The 23,039-nt window shown below is 44.1% G+C and overlaps 1 protein-coding gene across 1 annotated transcript in view; it reads right to left on the bottom strand.

Moving 5' to 3' along the window:
- Positions 1 to 22,033, bottom strand: part of scrib (scribble planar cell polarity protein) — a 67,318-nt gene extending 45,285 nt beyond the window's left edge. Inside the window, exon 1 of the mRNA XM_080514829.1 lies at positions 20,890 to 22,033. Within this exon, the coding sequence (XP_080370955.1) occupies positions 20,890 to 21,048 (159 nt within the window). The 5' untranslated portion in view covers positions 21,049 to 22,033. The remainder of the gene's footprint in view (positions 1 to 20,889) is intronic.
- Between the last annotated feature and the right edge of the window lie 1,006 nt (positions 22,034 to 23,039).

Below are 23,039 nucleotides of genomic sequence, written 5' to 3'. Positions count from 1 at the left end.
TTGAAAGAAAAGAAAAAAAAAGACACCATTCTAAAAGAGTCAAAAAGAGGGCAAACAAAAGAGGGGGAAAAAACAAGACATCAGTGCAGCATTCAGCAAAATAGCTGGCTTGTCAGTCCTTTTGACAGACCCCCCCCCCACAGTTCAAAAATAACTGCAGCGTGAAAAGTGCAGTGTGTATTAGTCCGTTTTGCCCTGGGATCAGTCCAGTTTGGGGAGGGAAACTACTGGAAACCCACCAACACAACAGTACATAATGATACACAGCACGTTCCTCCTCAGTCACAAATAATTCAGTTTGTCATTTAAACAACAGAGATCCATCGATACGACGACCACTAGAACAAATCAGCAAAAGGTCTTATTGTAAATTCGCAGGGTCATTCATGTGGATGGATTCCAAACTACGTAAAAGCTAGCCACATTTGTATTTACTGGATTTTTGAAACATGAGAAGCGTCTGCAACCGATTGTGTTCCCATTTTATTCCCTTTTCACATGAATGAAAGAGGAAACTCAAGCCGGTCTAAAGTATTCGGAAGTGGATCACTGCTTACAAACTCATGTGTCGTATTCGTTGTGATAATCATTGAAGCTCATTCCTAACAAGTTACCTAAATCCTGAAGTGGAAAAAAAAAGAAAGCACACAGTCTTCACATTTAAGTCAAATGAAGGATTGAACAAGCCTGACCAGGTCCCAGCTTGCCCACAGAGGCATTTAGGCCTAATCAATGGATCTGCACATATCAGTTCAAGCCTTCAAACAGTCATTCAATTTCTCAATTTCCTGCTAAAACACAAATGAAATTCCTACCCACACATTCCTAAGGCTCTTAATCTGGTGCCAGATCTGCCCTGCTGGCCTAGCCCCAATGTCCCCACTTTTCCAAGTATCCATTCCCTTATAACGCACACAAAGTACACACACACAGACACACACCTCATGCATACAACTGGGGTGAGGGGCTCAAAGAGAAGGGAGGGGAGAGCACATGCTTTTGTGCCGGTCTGCACCCTTTGTGAGTAATGTCGAGGGAAATAAAAAAAGCTGAGAGGATTTGGTTGACTGAGTAACTTGGTCGGTCACTCAAAAGGCTCATTAGTGTGCACTTGTTTCTATAGATAGCAGCAGTCATTGTTGTAGTGTAAACTCACAATGTGAGTGACCAGAGACTGCTTTTAACACGGCTCACCCGGGATTAAGAGCCACCTTTTTGGCCGTTACAAAATGTAATCTCTTTAGTGGAGAGTTATGCAAAGTGGAAAGTACCAGCAAGACTCATTGATAAGGCCAGGGGAGCGTCGCAAACTGATGGTACGCTGCAACTTCGCCAAAGGTTCTCTTCCCCATGCAAAATGCTGGCGTGGCCAAAACGTGTGCACATGAATGATACTCCAACTGGTCCTCTTCCCCTCCTCCTTCCTCAGTCTTCCACGTCTCTGGGTTCCCTCCATTTTCCTTGAAAGAGGGACAAAGGCCAAGCAGCCAGTCCCACACAGGGCTGTCAGTCAGAGTCCTGCTTGAGCTGACCCCCCCCCCTCCTCCTGTATCCCGGCCAGGGGATTCCTCTATTGTCCAAGAGGGCACCACAGAAAAGAAAGAAAGCGAGAGAGGGGAGGGGAAGAGGGCTGGAAGTAGAAAGATGAAGACTTGAAAGAGGAAAGTGGTAGAAGCATCACAAAAGACAGGAATGACTAAGGAGGATGGAGGGGTTGTGTGGGGAGAACAGCGCCGAGAAGAAAAGGAAGACTGTGTGAGAAGGAGAGAGAAAGGGAGTGACGGTGGATTATTAATGAAGAATGGAGGGTAAACAATAGATTCCCACAGTGCTCTGGACACTCTGCACCTCTAATAAGGACAGAGACCTCAAGCCAGCAAGCAAAAAAAAAAAAAAAATCATCCCACCAGACTATAAAGTCACAGCCTCACTCTGACAAATGAATAATGGCATTTATTATGTGCTTTAGTCGGGTCCACTGTGGCCCATACTCAGTGTGGCGTGCAATGCCCCCATTGGCTTCAGGAGAAAACACACACACGGACACGGTAAACTGTATATTTCACTTTCATTGCTCTGACCCACCATCTCCCACACGTTACCACTGCTGCTTTGCAGCTCAGGTGCATGTGATGCAAGAAAGTACATTGCTATATGCAGCTCTGGTGGGAGCTCTGGTTTACTTTGCATTAAAACGAGGGAAACAAAACAGCCGAGGGACCGTAGTTGTGACCTCTGACTTTCTACGCAACGTCCACAAGAAAGCCAAAGTATTGCATGAGATCATAGTGGGATTTTTTTAAATCAATTTGCCTATCTTCTATACTCAATTTATCCAATTTTGGGTGACATGGGTTTGAGTCAAATCCAGTGTCACATGGTATAACAAAGAGACAGAAACAAACTGAAAACAAAAACAGAAAAAAAAAAAGCCAGGATTTAAACTCGTGGTTGTTTAGCTCCGAGGCAAGAATTATAACTGTCTGGGATATTTTTTTTTTTTTTACCAACTTACAAGATTTTTTAAAGGATGTCAGAAGAGAGAAGCAGGGAATATTTTGGTTTTACGCATCAATCATGCTCGAAGCATCCAAAAAACTCAAAGTGACCGATTTTAATTTGGGCTCACAAAAGTACTTGAGAGAAAGGCCTTGAGCGGTCGATGCCCCGAGAAAGGATCTGATGAAACCGGCAAGAAAGGCTAAAGACAACAACAGATAGGCGGCAGAGAAAGCTGACCCATTTTTAATGACCAAAGTTCAGGGCTGGGTGATTCATGTGTTTTTTCTCCCCCTCGACCTCCAGTTTTCATTGCTTTTGACTGGAGCCACAGCTTATTCTATTCAGATATTCATTCACAAATTCTACATGATACGTCAAAAAAAAAAAAAAATGGCATCACGTGTGTGCACTGGCCTTTGAGCGGCCAATTAATAGTGGTGTGTCGCGTTAAAAAAAAAAAAAAAGCAATCGTATGCACCCGGAGTGTTTGTGTTTCACTTAAGTGGCACTTTGAGTCGGTGACTACCCTCATCCGGCTCCAGTCCCTCAGGCAGAAGAAAAGGCCACACAGCGAGAAGGGCGTGGAGAAGCCCGTGTGACTGACAGCCTGACTAACTCCCATCTAACAGTACTTACACCTGTCCCGGTGACTTTGATCTCTGCGGAGAGCAAACACAGTGGAGACTCTGGCCAAGGCTTCCCTGAGCCTTCCATTACACGTTGGCAGTAAAGCAGCTACAATCGGGCCGGGAAATGGGACAGCGAGGAGACATAAAAGCTAAAGCTAAGTCACATTAAAAAAAAAAAAAAAAGGAGATGGGGATTCCCTGTTTTTTGTCAAAACTGAAAGTTAAGATAGTTGTGGACTATATATACAGATTCAACAGGGATTCAAATTAAAAGCATGTAATAGGCTTAAAGTGGTTTGCCTTTCATTGCATATAGGTTTGAGATCCAGAGAGTCATAGACGTTTTTTTTTGGGGGGGGGGGGGGGTGTATGAAATCCCATATTCCATGTGCTGCCTCAGCTCCGTGGAGAACATGTACTGTCGTGCTATTTGTTTTTCCTCAGGAAGGACGAGTCGGGAAGGAGGAGGTGAGGAATGACCTTTGCTGAAGGGGGATTTGGGGTGAAGGAGGCTGTGGATGTACACAGTTTATTATGTATGAGCGAACGCGTGTAAATATGCTCACTGAGTCACCGCATCCTTCTTCTGAGTAAACACAAAAGAAGCCTGGAATGGCTGTTGAAGAAACAAAAACAAAACAAGAGCTGCTCAGGCAAAGAGGGAAAGCTCTGTTAAAAACAGTTAATGAAGTTTACCGCTCAAAGCACGTCACTTGTTTATGGACACGCGTCACAATTTGTGTTTTGCTTCCCCCCATGTTACACATTGTTGCAATGAAAAAGCAGATACTGAAGTCAAACCTTCAGTCCTGCATGAGCTGTCCAACGAGCCACTGATAAGATGTCCAGCCATATAGCCTTCTCACTACCCACTGGAGCAGCGGTGCAATACGATCGCATTTCCACTGAGATACTGCGAGTGCAAAGGCTTTTCTGGAGTGAACATGGTTAATGAACAACAGCGGTGGCAACAGGGGCATTCGCCTCCTGGGAATGTGGTCTAGTTTGTGTTGAGCTGACACAACACTATTATGTTACTGGGGATCCGAGTGTGTTCGGCCTGGTGTATATCTTCCATCCACAAAGCCTGTGTCTCTCGATGTACACCCCGGAGGATTGGAGTAGGAAGATTGAGAGGGAGCAGGTGGACTTGACACTGTATGGCTAAAGAGCCTCAGTGACACATGCATGTGTAACACACAGAGCCACACTTTTCTCACCATGGTCCTTTACGACATGTTGTAAAACCTTAACTCTCTCTCTATATTGTTTTTTTTTAAGTCTCGTTTTCAGTTAAAACCTCAAAATTGTAATTAAGGCACCTGCCATATGAAGACTGGCTCGCAGTGTTTTCCCCACACAGATCAAACACAATCACTTAAATAGGTTGTTAGAAAAGCATTATTAGAAATTATATCTCTCGCAGGCGGTACTACTGTATAAAGAAACACCATCAAAAATCACCAAGCAAGACTGTGTCGATCTTGCCCACATCTCATAATCTGCAAAAATATGAGCGGCATCTAATTTGCACGCTGGATATTTCTTTTCCGGTATAAAGGATTTAAAAAAGATCCAGTGCACAGCGCACAGTGGAAATGTTACCTGTTGGTTATATTATGCTTGTTGAAGAGAAATCTTACATATTCTTTGGCAGACTCGATGCTTGAGATGACATTTTTAATTTAATTAAATGAAGAAGAGGAACAAAGATTTGCAATGATTCTGTGTGTGAAATAGATAAAACTTCAAATATAATCAACTATATTTACCTTCAAAAAGACAGCAGGGAAACACTGTGGAACTCTTGGTTATGGGCAGTATAACCAAGAAAGGTGATCGCTTGGTGAGCTAAAGTGATTTTCAGCCAGTATTTTAAAAATAGATAAGTAATCTCTGCCATTGGTGGGCTAATCACCGCTTTGGTTACTTAAACAGTCACAGTGACAGAAAGGGTTGAACCACTGACACTAGAACACACTGTCCAGAACTTGATCAACATGACTATACACATTAAAAAAAAAAAAAAGAGAGAGAGACAAGAGTTTGCAGAGACTTCAAGCACATATTTGCATTCCAAACCAAATTCAAAGCAGCAGCCACATTGAAAACCTTGCACTTCGCCCTTTCCGTGGCTCTCGCCCTGCCTGCAGTATCCTTCGGTCTCAATTTACATCCCACTTCCACCCGGCTAAAACAATCGCAATGCTAATGCGATCCCAATCGATAACCGTATTGATGGCCTTCCCTCCCGTGCTGCAGAAAGCAGGAAACAACTTAACAAGTCCAAAATATTAAGTGTTCGGCGGAGTGCATGAGCAAACAGCAACACAAAGAGGGCGTGCTGCCGGGGAATGGAAAGGACAGGTTCTGCAGGTGCTTGGGAGGAAAGTCCTGACCACCATGTTGAACACAAAGAGTTGGGCCATTTAGTTTCTGCTGTTCAATGGAAACTTTTGACCCGATCTGAGATTCTCCGGCTCTGCTATCGCACACGACGGGGATGACTGAGCGTGCATAGAGGCCTCCACCTCCACCCCCTCGTCCAGAGGCTTCGTCACATGCTCTCTCATTCCTGCTGCGTTCCCACAAAACATGACACAAAACCAGAAGCGCTATTGTTTATAGTCCACAGAGGACGTTTGGCTGTTTCCTGGATGGGCCGGATCCGGTATGTGCTGCCTGCCTGCCTGCCTGCCTGTCTGCCAGCTCTCGGTTTTGTCCCCAGAATGGAACCGTGCTGCAGGGGACCCGCCGCAGCAACGAGGGGGTCTCTGGCACCGTTTATACTAAGTAATTTGCTGGCTAGTTGCTATACTGTCAACACATGCAATGTGAAGAACACTTGGCCTCTGTGTCAGTTTGTGTACGCTTAAAGTGAGAGAGGATTTGCATAAAAGAAAAACACACGCAGAGAAATACAAAGACTGAACTCCAGTTAACAGGTCAAGACCCCGAAGGAAAAGGAATGAAATGCGTCTCCTCACACAGGCTTGAGTTTCATTTACTACAAGAACAATATAGAGTATTACACCCTTAAAAATCCATCTTGAGTGTTGGTGTGTGTGTGTATTGTGGCTTCAGGAACAGCTTCAGTACAATCGACTCATTGTGCGTGCCCAGGTTGTGGCCTCCCTCACAGTATCATGTGGCTTGGTGTCTACCATGTTCCCGGAAAGATCAGCCCATTCCCTTCTTTTTCCTCTCTGTAAACTTCTCTTTCAGTTAATGTTTCCTCACAATTTCAGCTGTCACTACTTCCTCCTGAACAATATTGTCATGAATACAATACATATTAATTGGTAAAAAACAAACAAAAACAGGTAAATTATCTAAAGATTCAGGTTCTTTTGGGTGAAGTAGCTTGCAAACTGCTGTGATTCAGGGCGATTTCACACAGGCCATTTTTTTTTTGGTGGAGTTTTTGGTTTGGGTGTGGCTGTGTCAGTGTCAGTGTGACAGAAAAGACTAAACTTGGGTCAGAGCTGAAGCGGTGTGAAAGCAATTGCAATAGAATGCAGACAAAGTCCTCAAGGAGGGCGGCTGTCATTTGCTTTGTATCACTTGCTTTGCTCAAAGGCAAAAAAAAAACGTTTGGAATATGTGACTACGTGACCATGGCGTTCACACTTGTCACAATACAACACACCTTGGTACACTGAGAATATCGCCATTACTTTTCACTCAAACTGACGAAGTGAATGCCTGTTATGTTAACAATCACTACTTTAATGATTCAGTTGGGTTCTTTTTGCTTAAAAAAAAAACAACAAAAAAAAACTGTCAAACATTTTCTGTATAAATGTATGATTTTGTCATGGAGCTGAAATAAAAGCAACACTATCAGGTGGCATGTACAACCAGTCAAGTACTGCATAGACAGGGACTGCGAAACATCTGTCGGTTCTGTCTGGATCCGACAAATCTGGATTATACAAGGGCTGGCCACTGCTTTATTTATTAACCTGCTATGAGTAAATTAATTTACTAATAGAAAGAAACAAGAGGAGGAAGGATTTTTGTCCTTGCGTAAAACGTGTCGCTCCTTTTCGACGCACAATATTATCTCGCGGCAGAAATATCAATATTCTCAACCCAAGCACAGCGTGTCCAGATCATGTGACAAGAGCTAAAGTTTACAGTACAAAGCACAGTAACTGGTTCAAAAGTGCTGCACAAAGTCAACTGTAATGTAGTTCACGGTTCTAGCGTCACACCCCCGGTGGAAAAATAACTGCTCCACTTTGGTGTCTCTTCTTCTGCTGAGACAGAAGACTCAAAGACAAAGTGCTCCACTGACAAATGCAGGTCTACTCTCTCTCTCTCTCTCTCCCTGCCTCTTTTTGACAGCTATGGCTTCGGCACAGGCCGGGGTTGCTGCAGTAGATGCTAGAGACGGTCTGCAGTGACATGGAAGCCCCAGCCCATCTGGCATCTCTCCTTGACAACACGGGATAAACGTGCCCCCGCATCAGGCGAACCACCGGCCCTCGGAGAACCATCACCTTGGAGACTGGTGTTGGTTGAGTGAGGAAGCCGGGGGGGGGGGGGGGGGGGGGGGGGGGGGGAACGAAGGAAGCAGAAAACCTCCCCGGTGATGCTCGGCTGACGGAGAAGTGAAAGTGAGCCCGGCGAGATTCAGACACGTTATCTGTTCAAAGATAAACAGCATGCGGACGTTTACGCTCGGCCATGAGTCGCTGGAGAAACACCACTGCGATCTAATCTCCTCTCAAGCCTGCTATCATTTCATCACTTATATCTCTTTCCTACATTTACTGATAAATAACCAGCATCTTTCACTAGACACGTTATGCTCTACTTACATATTTTATACATCTATATGGACACCAGTTCTTAAGTGAACTTGTAGGTGTATTCATATACTTCCTACTGTATATATGCTTCGAACTGCACGGTGGTGAAAAGGTTTGGACTCTTGCTTCGCAGTAAGAAACATCCCCGTTCAATTCCAGTCAGGCTGTTTTGGTTTTTCTGCATGCTCAAAAAAAAAAAGAAGCAATTTCACCAAGGGGATTAATGAAGTATGATTAGTTTAGTTATAAGCAACAGGCCAGTGCAACAATTCAACATTTTAGCAAACATGCTGATCTTCAACACGAGACACAAGACAAGGACGCAGTTATGTGGGATTACAAGCCAAAAACCCATTAATATGTCATAGAGACGGCATGATTACAGGGCAGACTGCTCTCTCTTCCCACATGACTCCAGAGGGGATCAACGCCAGCATGGACCAAAACACTAGCCTTAAGCCCACCGGCGAGCACATGCTGATCCCCAGTGGCCGTCTGCAACGGGCTCTTCTACAAGCCTGACGTCACAAACCTGGGCTGTGATTGCAGATCTAAAAATACTCGCGTGGGGGAACCTGATGATGCACATGAAGAAAAGAAAAAAAAATGGGGGGGGGGGCATTGTACTGGCGAGCAGATAGCACGTTTTGTTCCTTTGCCAGCGAGAGACATGTTCTGCTGTTTAATAAGCCTGAGGTGATCAGGTCCAACACGCTTCAGTTTTGAACATGTGCTTGACCTTAACTGACATGTTTCCTGTGCACCAAAGAGCCCGTGGACTGATGGTTATAGCAAACGTCACACAAAGAAACACTCGTTCGGTCTCGATAAACCTTCATCATCGAGTCTTCTGTATTGTGCACCTTGGTGTCAATAGAACATACAGGTGAGATCACGTTATCTGTATCCGTCTTCAGGTGCATGCATCCCTTTTCTTTTTTGCTTTTTTAACGTGGGCCTATTGCAAATACCCCACGCCCTTTATATACTTCTTTGACATGTTTACCCGTTTGGTTTGGGATTACCTGTAAAGAACAGTGCAAACACTATTTTTCATTTCAGGTTCTCTGTGCTTGCTGCCATTACAGGTTCTTCCTCATAAGCTGCGGATGCAGGTGACACTGAGGCCTGTGTGAGTATTGACCTGCGAACGATGAACTGGCAATCTTCCAAATGTAGCTGTCAACTCGCAACCAAACAAAAGTGATGACTGCAACTGGACGACAACAACATGGTATTCCTTTTTCAGGTGGATTGGTGCGATTTAAGACAGACGTCAACTTGTGTAACTGTGACATCATTTTTTTTTTTTTTTTTAAATGATCTCGTTTGCCGTTTTCATGTTAAGCAGAGCTATTATTCACACGAGGATTAAACTAGTTCACACCAGAAATATGAGTCCATTCATGTTATATTTAAGTAACCTGAGGGTGCAGGTCAAGAAGTCGCCTTCCACTAGTCGGGCTTACAGAGAATAGAACAGACTGCAGTTTAGCAGCATTTTCTTCGAGAAAATAAAAACAGTAAGGTGTCGACTGCATCACATAAAAGACCCATCATATAATCGCTCTACAGAAACGAATCTGCAAAAACACACAAAAACCCCCCCTCATGCAGATACACCTGAACCTGTTTCTGTGTTATGAGGCCTCAAATAAAATTCCCCACTTAGTCAAGACTGACATCAAATATTAAACTGTCCCGAACAGGCTAATGTCACACCCAAAATAAGATGTTTTACATCATTAGTTCAGGTCGAAATGATTGAACTCAGACCATCTTCATATCAATATACGGCGTCGCCTGCATGTGTGACAGGAGCTGAAATGAAATCATTTTTTTCCCTCAGTACTCCCATTGGTGTTTTGAATCCCAGAGGAACACGGAGGAGCTTAATTAAAGGACTATTAGAGTGAGTGCTCATAGTTAAGAGGAGTTGAGTAAAATTAAGCTTGATTAGCTTGAGAATCCCAGTGAGACACGTCGTCCCCGTCATCAAGCCTCAGAGCCAAGTAAAGCTTCTGTGTGTGGGCTTTTTCAACAGGAATGTAAAATGAGTAAGTTCAAGTGTGTATGCGTGTGTGTGTGTGTGTGTGTGTGTGTGTGTGTGTGTGTGTGTGTGTGTGTGTGTGTGTGTGTGTGTGTGTGTGTGTGTGTGTGTGTGTGTGTGTGTGTGTGTGTGTGTGTGTGTGTGTGTGTGTGTGTGTGTGTGTGTGTGTGTGTGTGTGTGTGTGAGAAAGCAGTGTGTTCAGCTCTCAGAGGGCAGGGCAAACTCCTGGAGATTCCAGACATGCCTGCATTTCCTTGGATAGTATGTGCTGCACTGCAAACACAGCTATACTGAGTTATTTACACAGATGCCACTTTTCCCCAGAAATGACTCACTTGAGCTAAACCATTCTGAAGCTAAAGTTGACCAAAAGTGGGTTGTAATGCGAGTAAAATTATCCCTTTGTTGTTTAAAAAAAAAAAAAAAACTTGTTGGCAAATTGCCCGTGTGTGCGCCCTCAGTTCAATAGTTTCACATTTCCCGTAATGAAGTCGAAGCCTTAGAAATCTCCCGCTGAAGAGATGGAGGAAATATTATTAGAAAGTTGCTCTTCAGGGAGATGAAACGGAGAAAACGGCCACAAAGAGTCCCATTGTAAAACGCTCCAATCCCTGAAGTTAAAATAACTGACCTTTCACTATAAACAATGCTTTGTCTCTCAACACTTGCTCAATCGCTCATCAGGTTTGGTTGGGACAAGAATGTCTCACTTAAAAGCTGATGCATCGAGACTTAAAACGCAAAGGAAAGAGTTAAGTGCCAAGGCCAAACGACATTCATAAAGAAAAAGAAAAAAAAAACTCAGAAGAAACCAGAGCATTCCTGCAACATTGGGAGATGAAAAAAAAATGTGATGTGTAACACTTGCGTCCACTCACAGTGGACACAAACCGCCGCCGGACCCGTGACATCTTCGTCTGGCCGTCTCGAGCACAACACGTAAGTGCGTGCATGCCGCTTTGTTGTCTCCCGCGAACCCTGCATCCGCTCTTCCCGTCACACGTACAAATACTCAGCCATCAGCACCTCTCTATTAGAGGCCTGAAACTGGTCATGTGGTTCAACCCCACACATTCAGCCCAGTCTGTATTGTGTTTGCTCAAAATACTAATTAACAAACCATGACCGGGCATCACAGTTCAAAACAAAAAAAAAAAAAAAAGAGATGATCCGAAATCTGTTTCTCTAAAAGAAGGCTTTATTTTTTTTTTCCCCACAGCAACAATATGGTCATTCACATGCAGCCAGACCTTTCTCTGCCCTCTGTTTGTAATGCCTGGGGTGAAAATTTTCACATAAAAATACAAGTATCTATTTGTACGAGTGCTGGTTTACTATTGATGTCAATACCACACCGCAAACTACAGTGGCACCAGTTAATCCATAGATTGATTCAAAGGAAATGTATAGGCTATTCTGTCAGCGGATTGCTTGTTTTGTGCATTGTAAAAGATTACAATTCTACCACCAGTTCCAGAAAAGTACATTTTATTCTTCTAGGATGATAAATTGCACATGAGCATCGATGATTGCAGCCTGGAAACATTTTGAGCCTTGAGAGACCAGTCAGTTTTCACTCTTCTGACAATGTTAACAACTTAACTGATAAACCAGTCAATTGGAAATAAAGATCAACAGATTAATACTTTAATAAACACCCCCCATCACAAATAAGAAAAAATTCAATCAACTCAAACCTGTCACATATAAGATTTAGTGCATCATAATAATTCAGGCTGGTCCAATTACAAAAGTTCCAAAAGCATTGAACCAAGACCATGCCAGACAAAAGATTCTTAAAATCAACATATACTTATGGTTTCGGTTTTTTTATGGTTTATTTTCAGGCAGCACTTCCATAACTTATTATATAGGTCAAGGCACCATGGATTATTTTTTTCATCAAACACCAGCAGAACAGGAAAACATGTAATTATTTAAGAAAAACTAGTTAATATAGACGCAGGATGTTAGACACACACAGATCAGTGCAGACAGTCATGCTGATAATGCACCTTGAGCAGCATCAATACCACACATTAATCCAACAACTGCCCGACTGTTCCCCCGCATATAAAGACAAACACGAGTCAATACTAATCAGAGATACTGGCTAATGGCAGCCTGAATCAATAGTGACGTCGATAAGGAAGAGGAGGAGACAACAGAGCAATTTAGATAAGTTGTAAATGATTTTTCAGTTAACAATATCATGAAGGATCTGTGAATTCTAAACTCGGGCCTACTTTAGCTGTATTTTATGTTTTCGGTGGGAAATACGGTGTTTATACACAGTTTAAAAGTGGAAATGCCTACAAGTAGTTTCAACACGATCGTGAGCATGAAATTATCCCGCGACGCATCACAAGATCAGACACATCCAGTTTTCTTCCAAACCGTCATCCATCAAACTTTGGGTGTGGGAAAAGTATTACCTAAATAGAAGCAAATGTTTACAGACTGTATCCCAGGGCAGATTACAGGAGGATACAAAATGAGTGAAGTGGAGAGCGCGCAAGAGTAGCAGCCACTGTCATCAGAGAAGTAAATACTGCAGCAGCCACGAGTGTATTACTGCACTCCTTTATCATGATGCTCAGGACTTAACATTCCTTGGTGCTATATCTTATGGGATTACAGAGAATCGCGGTGCTTTACATCACTTATCAGGAGAACTGTGAGCCGGACACCGTGAGCTTCTAAGCATGCCAGCGGGCACTCAAACAGCAACACGGGGGAGTGCGGCAGTAAAAAGTAAAGCGCGGATTCGCTTTTCGAGAAGGGTTTGCCTCCAAAGTTGAACTCGAAGCGAGCTGAAAGCCCAACAAAACAAGGTCTGTACGGTGGAGATGGCCTCACAAAAACAGGGCATTCCAGGGCTCACTTGATTATTCCCACTTCCTGCTCGCAGAGACGCTCCCAACAAAAAGGAATCAACAAGAACAACACAGGCAACAGCTACTCAACCCGACCCAAATCTCGATGCTGAGTGAGTGCCCAAGTTGCCCCCAACTGAAAAAAAAAAACAAAAACAAACCAGGGCTTTGTGTGTATCCTGAGGTAGCTCTGCCACTGGACTTCGACCAGACAGCGGGTCATTTTGAGAACGGCCAGGGCTGCAGTTCTGCGCCATGTAGGCTAATAGGCAGTTAAATCCAACTTTCTATTCACTGCTTCTTCGTCAATAGCGAGAAGCTATTTCCAGCTGTAGTCTAACCCAGAGTCGCACATAAAATACATTTGGCTACATTTGGAAGGGATGTCGGTATGTAACGTAAAAAGGAATAAGAGGATTGTGTGTGGTCGGCAGATAACAGGCACCATTTGTTTGTGGTTGCTTTTAATGCCACCCTGGATGACCTATTCCCCCCCCATGGGGCCATCAGCAACCTGACAGGTCAGCCTCAAAGAGCCACTTCTGTGACTGAAGCTTGGTCCCACAGCTCCTGGATGATCAAAAAGGTTCAGAAATGGCATCCTGTGCCAGAGAATTGTCACCGCTGAATTTAACTGGGCCAGACTTCATGTGTGCACTCAGGACCGTCACCTAAAATTCTGTGGCATACATCAATAAAGATTATTTAAACTGATCAAATACCTCAAAACTGTGCTGTAACATAGAACACAACCATGCAGTATGCCAAGAATGTAAGATTGTAGAGATATTACAAGTAGCACAGTAGATATATATACGGGGGTTTTGGACAGTTATTTTCTTTTTATGTCTTTCAAAGCAAATCATTTTTTTTCTTGGGTTGTGTTTTGCTGGTTTGGAAGTGCAAGACTTCTAAAGCTCAGCTCAGACTGAGGACTGATTAACTGGAGAAAACTCCTCGTTTGGCATTGTTGTTTCGTTCTCCTCAATAAAAGCCGGCGCGTGTCCTTGAGCTTGGACTTTCCTAAACGCCAGCTGCCGTGGGAATCAAATCAACACGAGTACTGGGAAGTGGAAAAAGACTCGATGGCATCACCTTGCACATCTCTTGTCTGTGTGGACAACGGCCTTCTCCTCCTATCGCAGTGTGTCCAGCAGCCAGACTCTCCCCGACTGCAAACAGCTGCCAATGCCTCCACAGCCATCAATTATTCACCGGGGCATTGCCTCCGTGTTTACCTTTGAGGCTGGAGGCCGAGGCCGCGGTGCACGAGAGAGCGCTGGGTCACCGCGGCGTACAGTCCCAATCGCACTGGAGGTAACGGTGCTTTGGGTGAACACTGTGCTACTGTATGGAAGTTCAACGGAAACACTAAAGACTACACACTGAACAACAAAAAAAAAAATGACACTATAAGAGGAAGAACATTACACAATTAAGACAAAAGACAAAGAAACGAATCCTCATTTCAGTTTTTGGTGAAATGAGGATATTGTTGTCCTACAACATCTGCACTTTGGTTTGAGGAATGACTTGAAACAAGTATCAGCAGTGTTGGTTTTACTCATAAAACTACTCATTTTAGAGTTGCAAGAAGTTGTGTAAACAATCGAACACTGACTCAACTTCTTGACTTAAGATCGTTTGCACTTCTAATACAAAAGTAAAAACTTTTTGTTGAGTTAGGCAAAAGATGGTGAACGTTTGACTGCTTACAAACTAATCCCTCATGAGTAATATATGGTGCTTGTGCTTCCGAGTATTGTCAGTTTTGGCTTTTATGTTAAGAGAAGTTTGCTGGTTCTAATCCTACTGTCGACTGGTCCACCACTGTGAGCCCCTGAGCAAAGCCTTCGAAAGAAGAAAAGTGTCAAATCAATCATGTGGATCACATAATCCAAATGACAAAAGCCATCTTTGTTGTCAGAAGTATAGCAGGTGACTCACACCAACAGTTAACACTGTTTATCTTAACAGATAAATGAGTTGTCTGACAAATAAAAATTAGTGCAATACAGATCGTTGAAAATTCCCGAACTACATCAAGCAGGAATTTGGAGACGCAATAAACCATGTTGGGTTTGTGACATTAATAAATCACTCGGTGTGATAAACGGGTGCAGAACAGCATGTTTACCTGAATACTTTATTGATCCCCATTGGGGAAATTACTTCTCTGCATTTAGTCCATTCATAACTAGACGAGTTAGGAGTAATGGGCGACCACGGTGTGCCGTGTCCAAATCTGCTTCTCTAACCTCCGACGTCAACAAGCTATTGGGTCTGTGGCTACTTGTTTGCCCAGTTCCTTCCCACCTGACACTGCAAGTCCCCAGTGTCCATGGATGGATGGATGGATAGATAGATGACCCCGACATGAGTGTGTGTCCCGCAGGAATGAGGATCAGTGGAGCTCAGCTCAGCTCCCCGATCACTTCCTCCAGTGGAGGTGCAGAGAGGCACCCCCACCCCCCCGTACCGTTAATCCACCTCCGGACTAGAGCACACACCCCCGCTTCACCACCACCATATACTCACTCTCCCTCCCTCGCTGACACATACACAAGCACCTCCTATTATCTCCATGTCCCACCACATTGGGGGAGGGGTTTTAGGCAGGATGTGAGACCAGCTGGTCATCAGCTCAGACAAAGAAACCTGCTGAATGCGCTGTAGCATCAAAAAAAAAAAAAAAAAAAAAAAAGACACAGAGCTCTCACGGTGCTCGTTCTTCACTGACTCACCAACAGCTCTGGACCCTTTTCTCCTCTTTTTGCTTTCAAAAGAGAGCGTGATTACCAAAGTTCACGTCTGGCTTCCCACAAAAGTACACCTCGGTACTAAAACTTGGGGGGGGAGGAGCCAAATACAAACTGAGGAAATATCACCGTCTGACCCCCGAGGAGTGAAAGAAGGTTAACAATCAGGCCGTGACTCTTATTTTAGATGCACTGACACATTAAGAACAATGGCTTCGCTGGCTTTGAGATGAGTCACAAAACCAAGGCAGAACAGGCGTGCCAAAGAAATGATGTGGCGTTACCGCAGAGAATCCACAGACAGGTGCAATTTATCTTCAGCCAAGCCCAGTTCCAACTATTCGCTGGGGAGCGTCGCTACTGTGGAAATTAACTGGAAACTCATGAGGAAAAAAAAACCCTGGAGCAATCAACACCAATCCACAAATGTCCTCCGTCAATGACATCAAACTTTCAGCTGGAATTCCTATTTTTTCTCATAGCTTAAAGATAAAATAAATAAATTATATATTTTAACAAAAAGAAATGAAACAAGTCGGTGGTTTAATGCTGACTCGACGGAAAACTTCTGACAGTTAAAGATGCTTTTTTTTACATTTTCAAATCATATGTAATTACACAACTTCAAAAAAAAAACACAGTAAATACTGTCCAGTATAATCCAAATTTAGCAACAGTGTGCAAGAAGCATACGCACAGCTGGAGCACGCAACACGGGTTTGTTTAGGGTCATTGAAAACATGGTGGGAACCAGCACACAAAAGGAGTTTTCCATCTTCTGTGAGGGCTGCGTCTGAAGTCCAGTAGTATTTATATTTTTACGAGAAACGAGACTTTAGATGGAGACCAATGCGGGATGCAATTGCTGCAATACTGTACAAAGTGGGCAAAGTTATAGCATCTGTAGAGGCTTAAAAATAAAAAAAAGCTAAAAGACCACATCTGGCCATTTTATGTACATTATATATAGTTCCATTTCATTTCTTTATTTGCAACTGGAAATAGGTGGAAACAACCTCTCCATATCAACATTAATGATAACCTCCAGAAACCGCTATGCATTTAATCATTTTCTTTTTCTGTCTGACAAAAATGAACAAATAAAAGTTCTGCATAGAAAAGCCCACAAAGCTCAGAGGTGAACCAGGGATCCTTTTGCCATGAGGTGGGAGTGCTAAAAAACTACTCACAGATCGCCATCCTCATAATCACAATAAGTTTTCACACAGTTCCATCAGCAGTAGCGCCATTGTCTCCAAAATTAGATCTCGGCCATTTCATTATAAGATAAGTAAATGACACGTTGGACAATTCACGCTTGTGTAAACAATGATAGACCAAATTCCCAGTCAGCCAACAGCTGAGTGACGGAGCCAGTCTGGTCTTGCTTGTGGCCCAGAGCTGAATGCACACTGGGGAGTGACGAAAAAAAAAAAAAGCGTTTATATTTTTATCGTTGCGTTTATATGTTGGAAAGGAGGCCCGAAAGTAGATCCCACAGGAAGCGCACACTCAGACGCAGTGGCCTGTGTGTATGGGGTCAGAGCTGTGGTGTCGAGGGTCGTTTTCATGGCCGGGTGAAGCCCTAATCTGCCCTTTAGCCACAGATCTGTTAGCACGCACACACACATACACAGAGGGCACTGCTGACAGATGAGGATTAATAAGATTGCATAGTCATCCTTCCTCTGTTTTGTGTGCATGTCACCTCTTAGCGTTTAAATAACTGCTGATGTGCACAATGGATTTTAATATTTAAGAACATTTACTCATAAGACTATAAACCCAGGAAAGAGGCCATGTAGGCAACATTCAACCGACACTGAAACTTTTGAAGATTTGCGCAGTGTGGAAGCAGGAAATTAGTGACGCAACATTCAGCGGCACGAAGACGTCTGATTAGGTAATAACACCAAGAGCGACAAGCATGAAACCTGTTTTGCAAAGTCTCGGGAGACACACCCATCGGGGGATCCGCTCCCACCTTATACAATGAAAAAGCCAGGACAACGAGCAGGTAGACATGTTGGGCAAGATGCATGTTTCAGGCTGCCCTTGTTTGTGCCACCGTCCACTGCACCTACAGCCTGTCTGGTTTCTCCATAAAACACCCCTTCTCGTTGTTCCAATCCATGTAAACTGACCTAATCTATAAAAAAAAAAAAAAAAAAGAAGACCATCTGCATCATGACATGCCTGCAGACTTCAAGTAAACATGGTCAAGGCGAACACGGGAAACATGAAGAGCTATGACACTGGATATGGGGGGGAAATGGGGGGCAAATCTCAACTGCTGAATGGACTTCTTTGTAACCTGTCATGGGACTTGAGAATAGCTAAAAAGATAATTCCTACTTCCTCAACAATGATCTCAGGGGCAGGAACAGTATGTCTAAATGGCAAAAAGGGAATTTGGCCCAGATTAGTGTAAACTAAATCAACACATGAAGGGAAGCAAAGATAAAGACGGTGAGTGATTCTGTAAATTTCTCTCAAAGATTTGCGGAAAACTGAAAAAAACCAAAACAAACTACAAAGCATCAAAAGAGTGGCAATGATCTAAGACTACCAAACCTATATTAACTGACAGGAAAGGGTGATTGGCGCCTTTTTCCTGGTATGCTACTGATCAGATAATCTACTTTACTCGCTAAATAAACAAACGAACAAACAACCAAACAAAAGGCCCATTAGCAACTGTCTGAGATTAGTTTTTGTGCAATGAGGGAGTATCGCCACAGCGCAGCATTACCAGCGAAGGATGTATGGGCGTGTGGGGAATTCCACACCAGCTGCCTACTTAAAAGGCTCTCGAAAGCCAGTCCATACAGATAACTTGTAAGTTATGCCATTACGATACCCACTGTGGAATAATCACGGGCTGGATTGTGCAGCAACAACCTCCTTGGGCTGATGTTACCAAAGCGTGCTTGATGTGGGAAACGGAGAACTCATTACTGCAATGAGTATAATCTAAGATTGGTGTGCGGTGAGGTGGGGGCGTGTCAAAGCAAACTTAAGAAACTGTCAGGACGTCTAAATCTCCCATCTGCTCACTACGCTAAACCCCCTACTGATACACTCTCATCCACACCAGCGCCACGCTAATGACTGCTACGATTTGTAGTAGCTTGTACAGTTCATGTCGATGTGGAACTATCAAAGCAGGACGACTGCATATTACTTATGAATGAATACAGCAAGTATTAGTACCTTTTGTTAGTTTTGCCTCATCTTCACTTAGTTATTTACCAGAATACGTTATTGCCACAAAGATCACCAAAGAATAATTTAGACAAGAAAAAACTTTATGCATCCCTGAAGGTAAATTCAACCGTCCAGCAGCTCATCAAAATTAAAATATATATGAAGTTAAAAAAAAAAAATTAAGTGCACAATCGCAGATGAAAATGTCAGTTAAAATTGAGATTGAAATTACCAACTACTCCAGTAGTATAAGAGTAAATACAATGCTAAAGTGCACTAATACACAACTTTGATCACCATGTAGGCGCTTATAAACATAATTAAACTCCAATGGGGTTAAATCATGTCCAAGCATTTCTAATGTGACACTATTTAGGATCTATAGACTGGGTGACTGGGTCCCAGCTGAGTTTCTCGCCCCTTCAATTGTCTGAGTCAGTTAATCTCCATCTACGACATGTGTTGTACATGGCCGTTTATTCCAGACTCACGGAAACCATGTTCCTTCAATCAAACACACACACACACACACACACACACACACACACACACACACACACACACACACACACACACACACACACACACACACACACACACACACACACACACACACACACACACACACACACACACACACACACACACACACACAGGGTGAACTGATGAGCAAAAAACAAGCTCGGTTGTTAGCCTGGCCTCTCAAAACATCTAAAGACGGACCATTAAATCCACAGAGTCATCCTTGACTCCAATACGTTGTGACAGGGGGTAGGGGCGCACGCATGCACGGAGGCATTCAGGCCCTCAGTTATGCGAGTTTATAACGGTAATGCCATTCATCATGCAGTCAGTGCCCCCGTTTCACAATCCTGTGAGGGTCTGACCCCTCACTGAAGCCCCACTGACTCAGACGGCTGATGTGGGCCCGTATGTTTCGTGTCTGCACGCTACGACACGGGACGTTCTGTCACTGCACATTCGTGTCTCCTGGTTGAAGGCAGCGCCACATAGAGAGACTGCGTCAGTGAGCAGTCTGTGCAGAGCTAGTCCGGTGTATCCGTCAGTGTTTAAGAAAAATGTGTGTGATAGTACTTTAAAACATAAACCGACATTAAACTTCAATGAATGTGTAACAACGGCCTTTTGGCAACCCAACAAGGTCTATTGTTGATGATTTCCAGGAGGTAACAGGCAGTCCTGGCCCAACACTTGAGGTTCTGTTGACCTTAAGTTGTCAACAATCTTCATCAGTGGAATGTGGCACTCGTCCATTTCACCACGAAGCCATGAAATGCAAGAGGACAACAATGTCTACTACTGACCAGTCCATTCATGCAAATTCCCCACTTGATCGCAATCATAGCCGGCGCCTTGTTCTTACACACCAACAACGCTTCATACCAAATAACACAGCGAGGAAGGCAGGCGAGCTACAAAGAAAACAGACTTTGACAATAGTGCCGCTGTCCCGAAAATAAACTGGGGTGTGCAAAAGGGAACTTTTGTCATATTTGAAATAGCGGGAATGTGGGTGGGGACAGCTTTGCAAGTAGCTCCACGCATGCCTTCCCACACTGAAACCAAGCCAACCAACCACCAGGGCTATTACGACAGGCAACATGGCAAGTGCCCGGCTGTTTTGGTGTGGCTCCTTCCATATAAACACCAGTCATCTTCACCCTGCAGCCGGGGGGGAGGGGGGGACAGGTTACACTCCCTTCGACCCTCTTCTCTGCACATATGGAAGGTTTCATGCACAGAGGAACGTCCCTACCAAAGTGAAAACGAGTCACGTGTGTTAAACAAAACAACCATTGTGTTATGGTGCAACAATGCGGGGCAGAATGGTCGAATAGGAGGAAGCTCCTGCAGATGAGGAAGTACCTGGGCAGGTGAGATCACACGAGCTGTTTGCCTGCTTACGTCACCTGGCAGGTGATCTTCGCTTGGCAAACAGTTGCAGGTGTGTTTGGGTCATTGTTAGAAATAATAAAAAGTAGAATAATCACTGACACAGAAGAAGAAAAAATATGTTGGTATGCATACCTTCGGTAGCTCTTTGAGCTGATTGGCATCGAGAAGGAGCTCCTCCAAGCTGCGGCTGTAGCGGAAGATCTCATCGGGGACCGTCTGCAAGTTGCAGTGCCGCTTGTCCACCGACTCGACGTGGCGGTTGCAGCGCCACAGGGGGATACACTTCAGCATGACCGGCCGCCGAGGGGGGGATTGGGTTGCCGGTGCTACTGATATCTCCGCATCGGAGAGTTGACAGCAGGGGCGGGGAAGGTCGCTGGGAGAGAGAGCGAGAGGATGTTCACCCAATGTCAAACACACTCCACAGTGTATTCAGGCCGAAATCCACTTAAGAGACATGAAAATAATCCTTCCTCGATGTGTCCACGATATTCCCGGTTTCGGTGCGGAGTCGTTGGGCGATATATATATATATATATATATTTTTTTTTTTTTTTTATTTTTTTTTAATTGTCAGCTCCTTCGCGGCGACATCTACCGAGAACTCCCGCTCGGCTCAAAGTGTGCGTGTCTCCCACTTCTTCTCACTTCTTCTCCGCAGGAGAAACATTTAGCTTTGCTCGGCTACCGCCACCGCCGCGGTCCTCCTCCTCCTCCCGTCACGGCGACGCTCTCCGCCGCGGCTAACCGAGGAGCGAGCGACGCAGGAGCGCTGCGTGAAGTTTCGCAGTCATGAGTGGCGACTTGCCCACGTAAAGCCGCTGGACTCGTGTCGGGGACAAGAACCGAGAGCGTAAATTTTTTTTAAAATAAAATAAAATAAAAGAGGGAGAGAAAAGAAAAAGAACAGCTAACCCAGCGCGCGCCGCACAGAGCGAGGGAGTCAGCAGAGATTAACCGGAGTGCGCGAGGATGTGCGTCCTCCTGCGCGGTGTTGTTAGCAGGCTAGTTACAGATAGCCGCGTCCGGCTAACAGATGACTGAACGTCTTTGTGCTTTAGCAGCCGTTAGCTCAGGCTGCTGGGGTAAAACCTAATGGGACCACTTCTGTTCGGAAGCAGCATCCCCACCCCCCCGCAAAAAAAAACACACAAAAAAAACAACAACGCCGCAACAAACCGGCCCCGGTGGCCGCAGCACGTCTTTTAATCCGTCGGAGAGTAAAACGCCCGCAGCGGGACCAGGAGCTTTTCTGCAACAGCCGCGGCGCGCTTTGCTTCCCTCCCCCGTTGAGCCGAGCCAGGCCGGTTTGGCGTGTGGGGGGCTGGGCTCGGGTTGAGCCGGAGCGCCGCCGCTTTGCGCCTCAGCACCAGAGGCCACACGTTGCTGTGCGGCGCCATCTAGCGGCGGCCCTGGGTAACACTCAATTTATGAACATCTTCCCCAACTTCTAAAATGTATCCCAACATTAATATGAAAGTAACAAATTCACATGTATTAGAAACATCTCACTTTAATTTACGTGGATTATGTTTATTATATTATGTTTATTAGACAAGGTTGGAGTAGCAATTTTGTTCTGATTTGTGTTTTTGTTTTGTCCATACATTGATAAACATTATACAATACAAAATGTATAGATGCATGTATGTAATTCTGTATGCAGGTATTATATTTCTACTTAATTAATTTTTTTATGCTTGTACAGCAACTCATTTTCAATATAATTGAGTAACAAAATATATTTAAAAAAACTTGTGAAATATATTGTGGCGAAAAAGAATTTCCCCATTACACTCCTGACTGACAGGCATTGTGTTGCGTTTTCATGTCGTCTCTGTTCTCTCCATTTAGTCTGGTATCCTACCGATCGAAAAACATGTATTCAAGTCTATTTGTGGAGTATAAATGCCTTAGGAGTAAATGTGTGACTCTCCATCCAACGTGCCAGTTTGATACAATAGCCTACAATATGTATAGCCACACAAAGCAAGCGGCGATAAATACTAGAGGAAATCATCTGTATAATATCACCCTTGTCACTTAATATATTGAGTGGGAACGATTTCAAAATCAACCCGAGAACTGACTAGATCACTTTCTCAACAGATCGATGTTTGCATACAAGCGATTGAGAAATCTCCATAATGGCTAAAAAAAACAACAAACTATCATCTTTTGTGCTGTAACTTGTATATTGTTCCACCCCACCTGATCCCAGTCTGTCACAGGATGAACAGTCACACATTCATATCTAAAAATAAGTATCCTGTTATTACCAT

The sequence above is a fragment of the Blennius ocellaris genome (genome assembly GCF_963422515.1).
Source record: "Blennius ocellaris genome assembly, chromosome: 19".
Taxonomy (NCBI): domain Eukaryota; kingdom Metazoa; phylum Chordata; class Actinopteri; order Blenniiformes; family Blenniidae; genus Blennius; species Blennius ocellaris.
The sequence above is the reverse complement of the archived record's forward strand: the minus strand, read 5'-3'. Positions and strand labels throughout refer to the sequence as shown.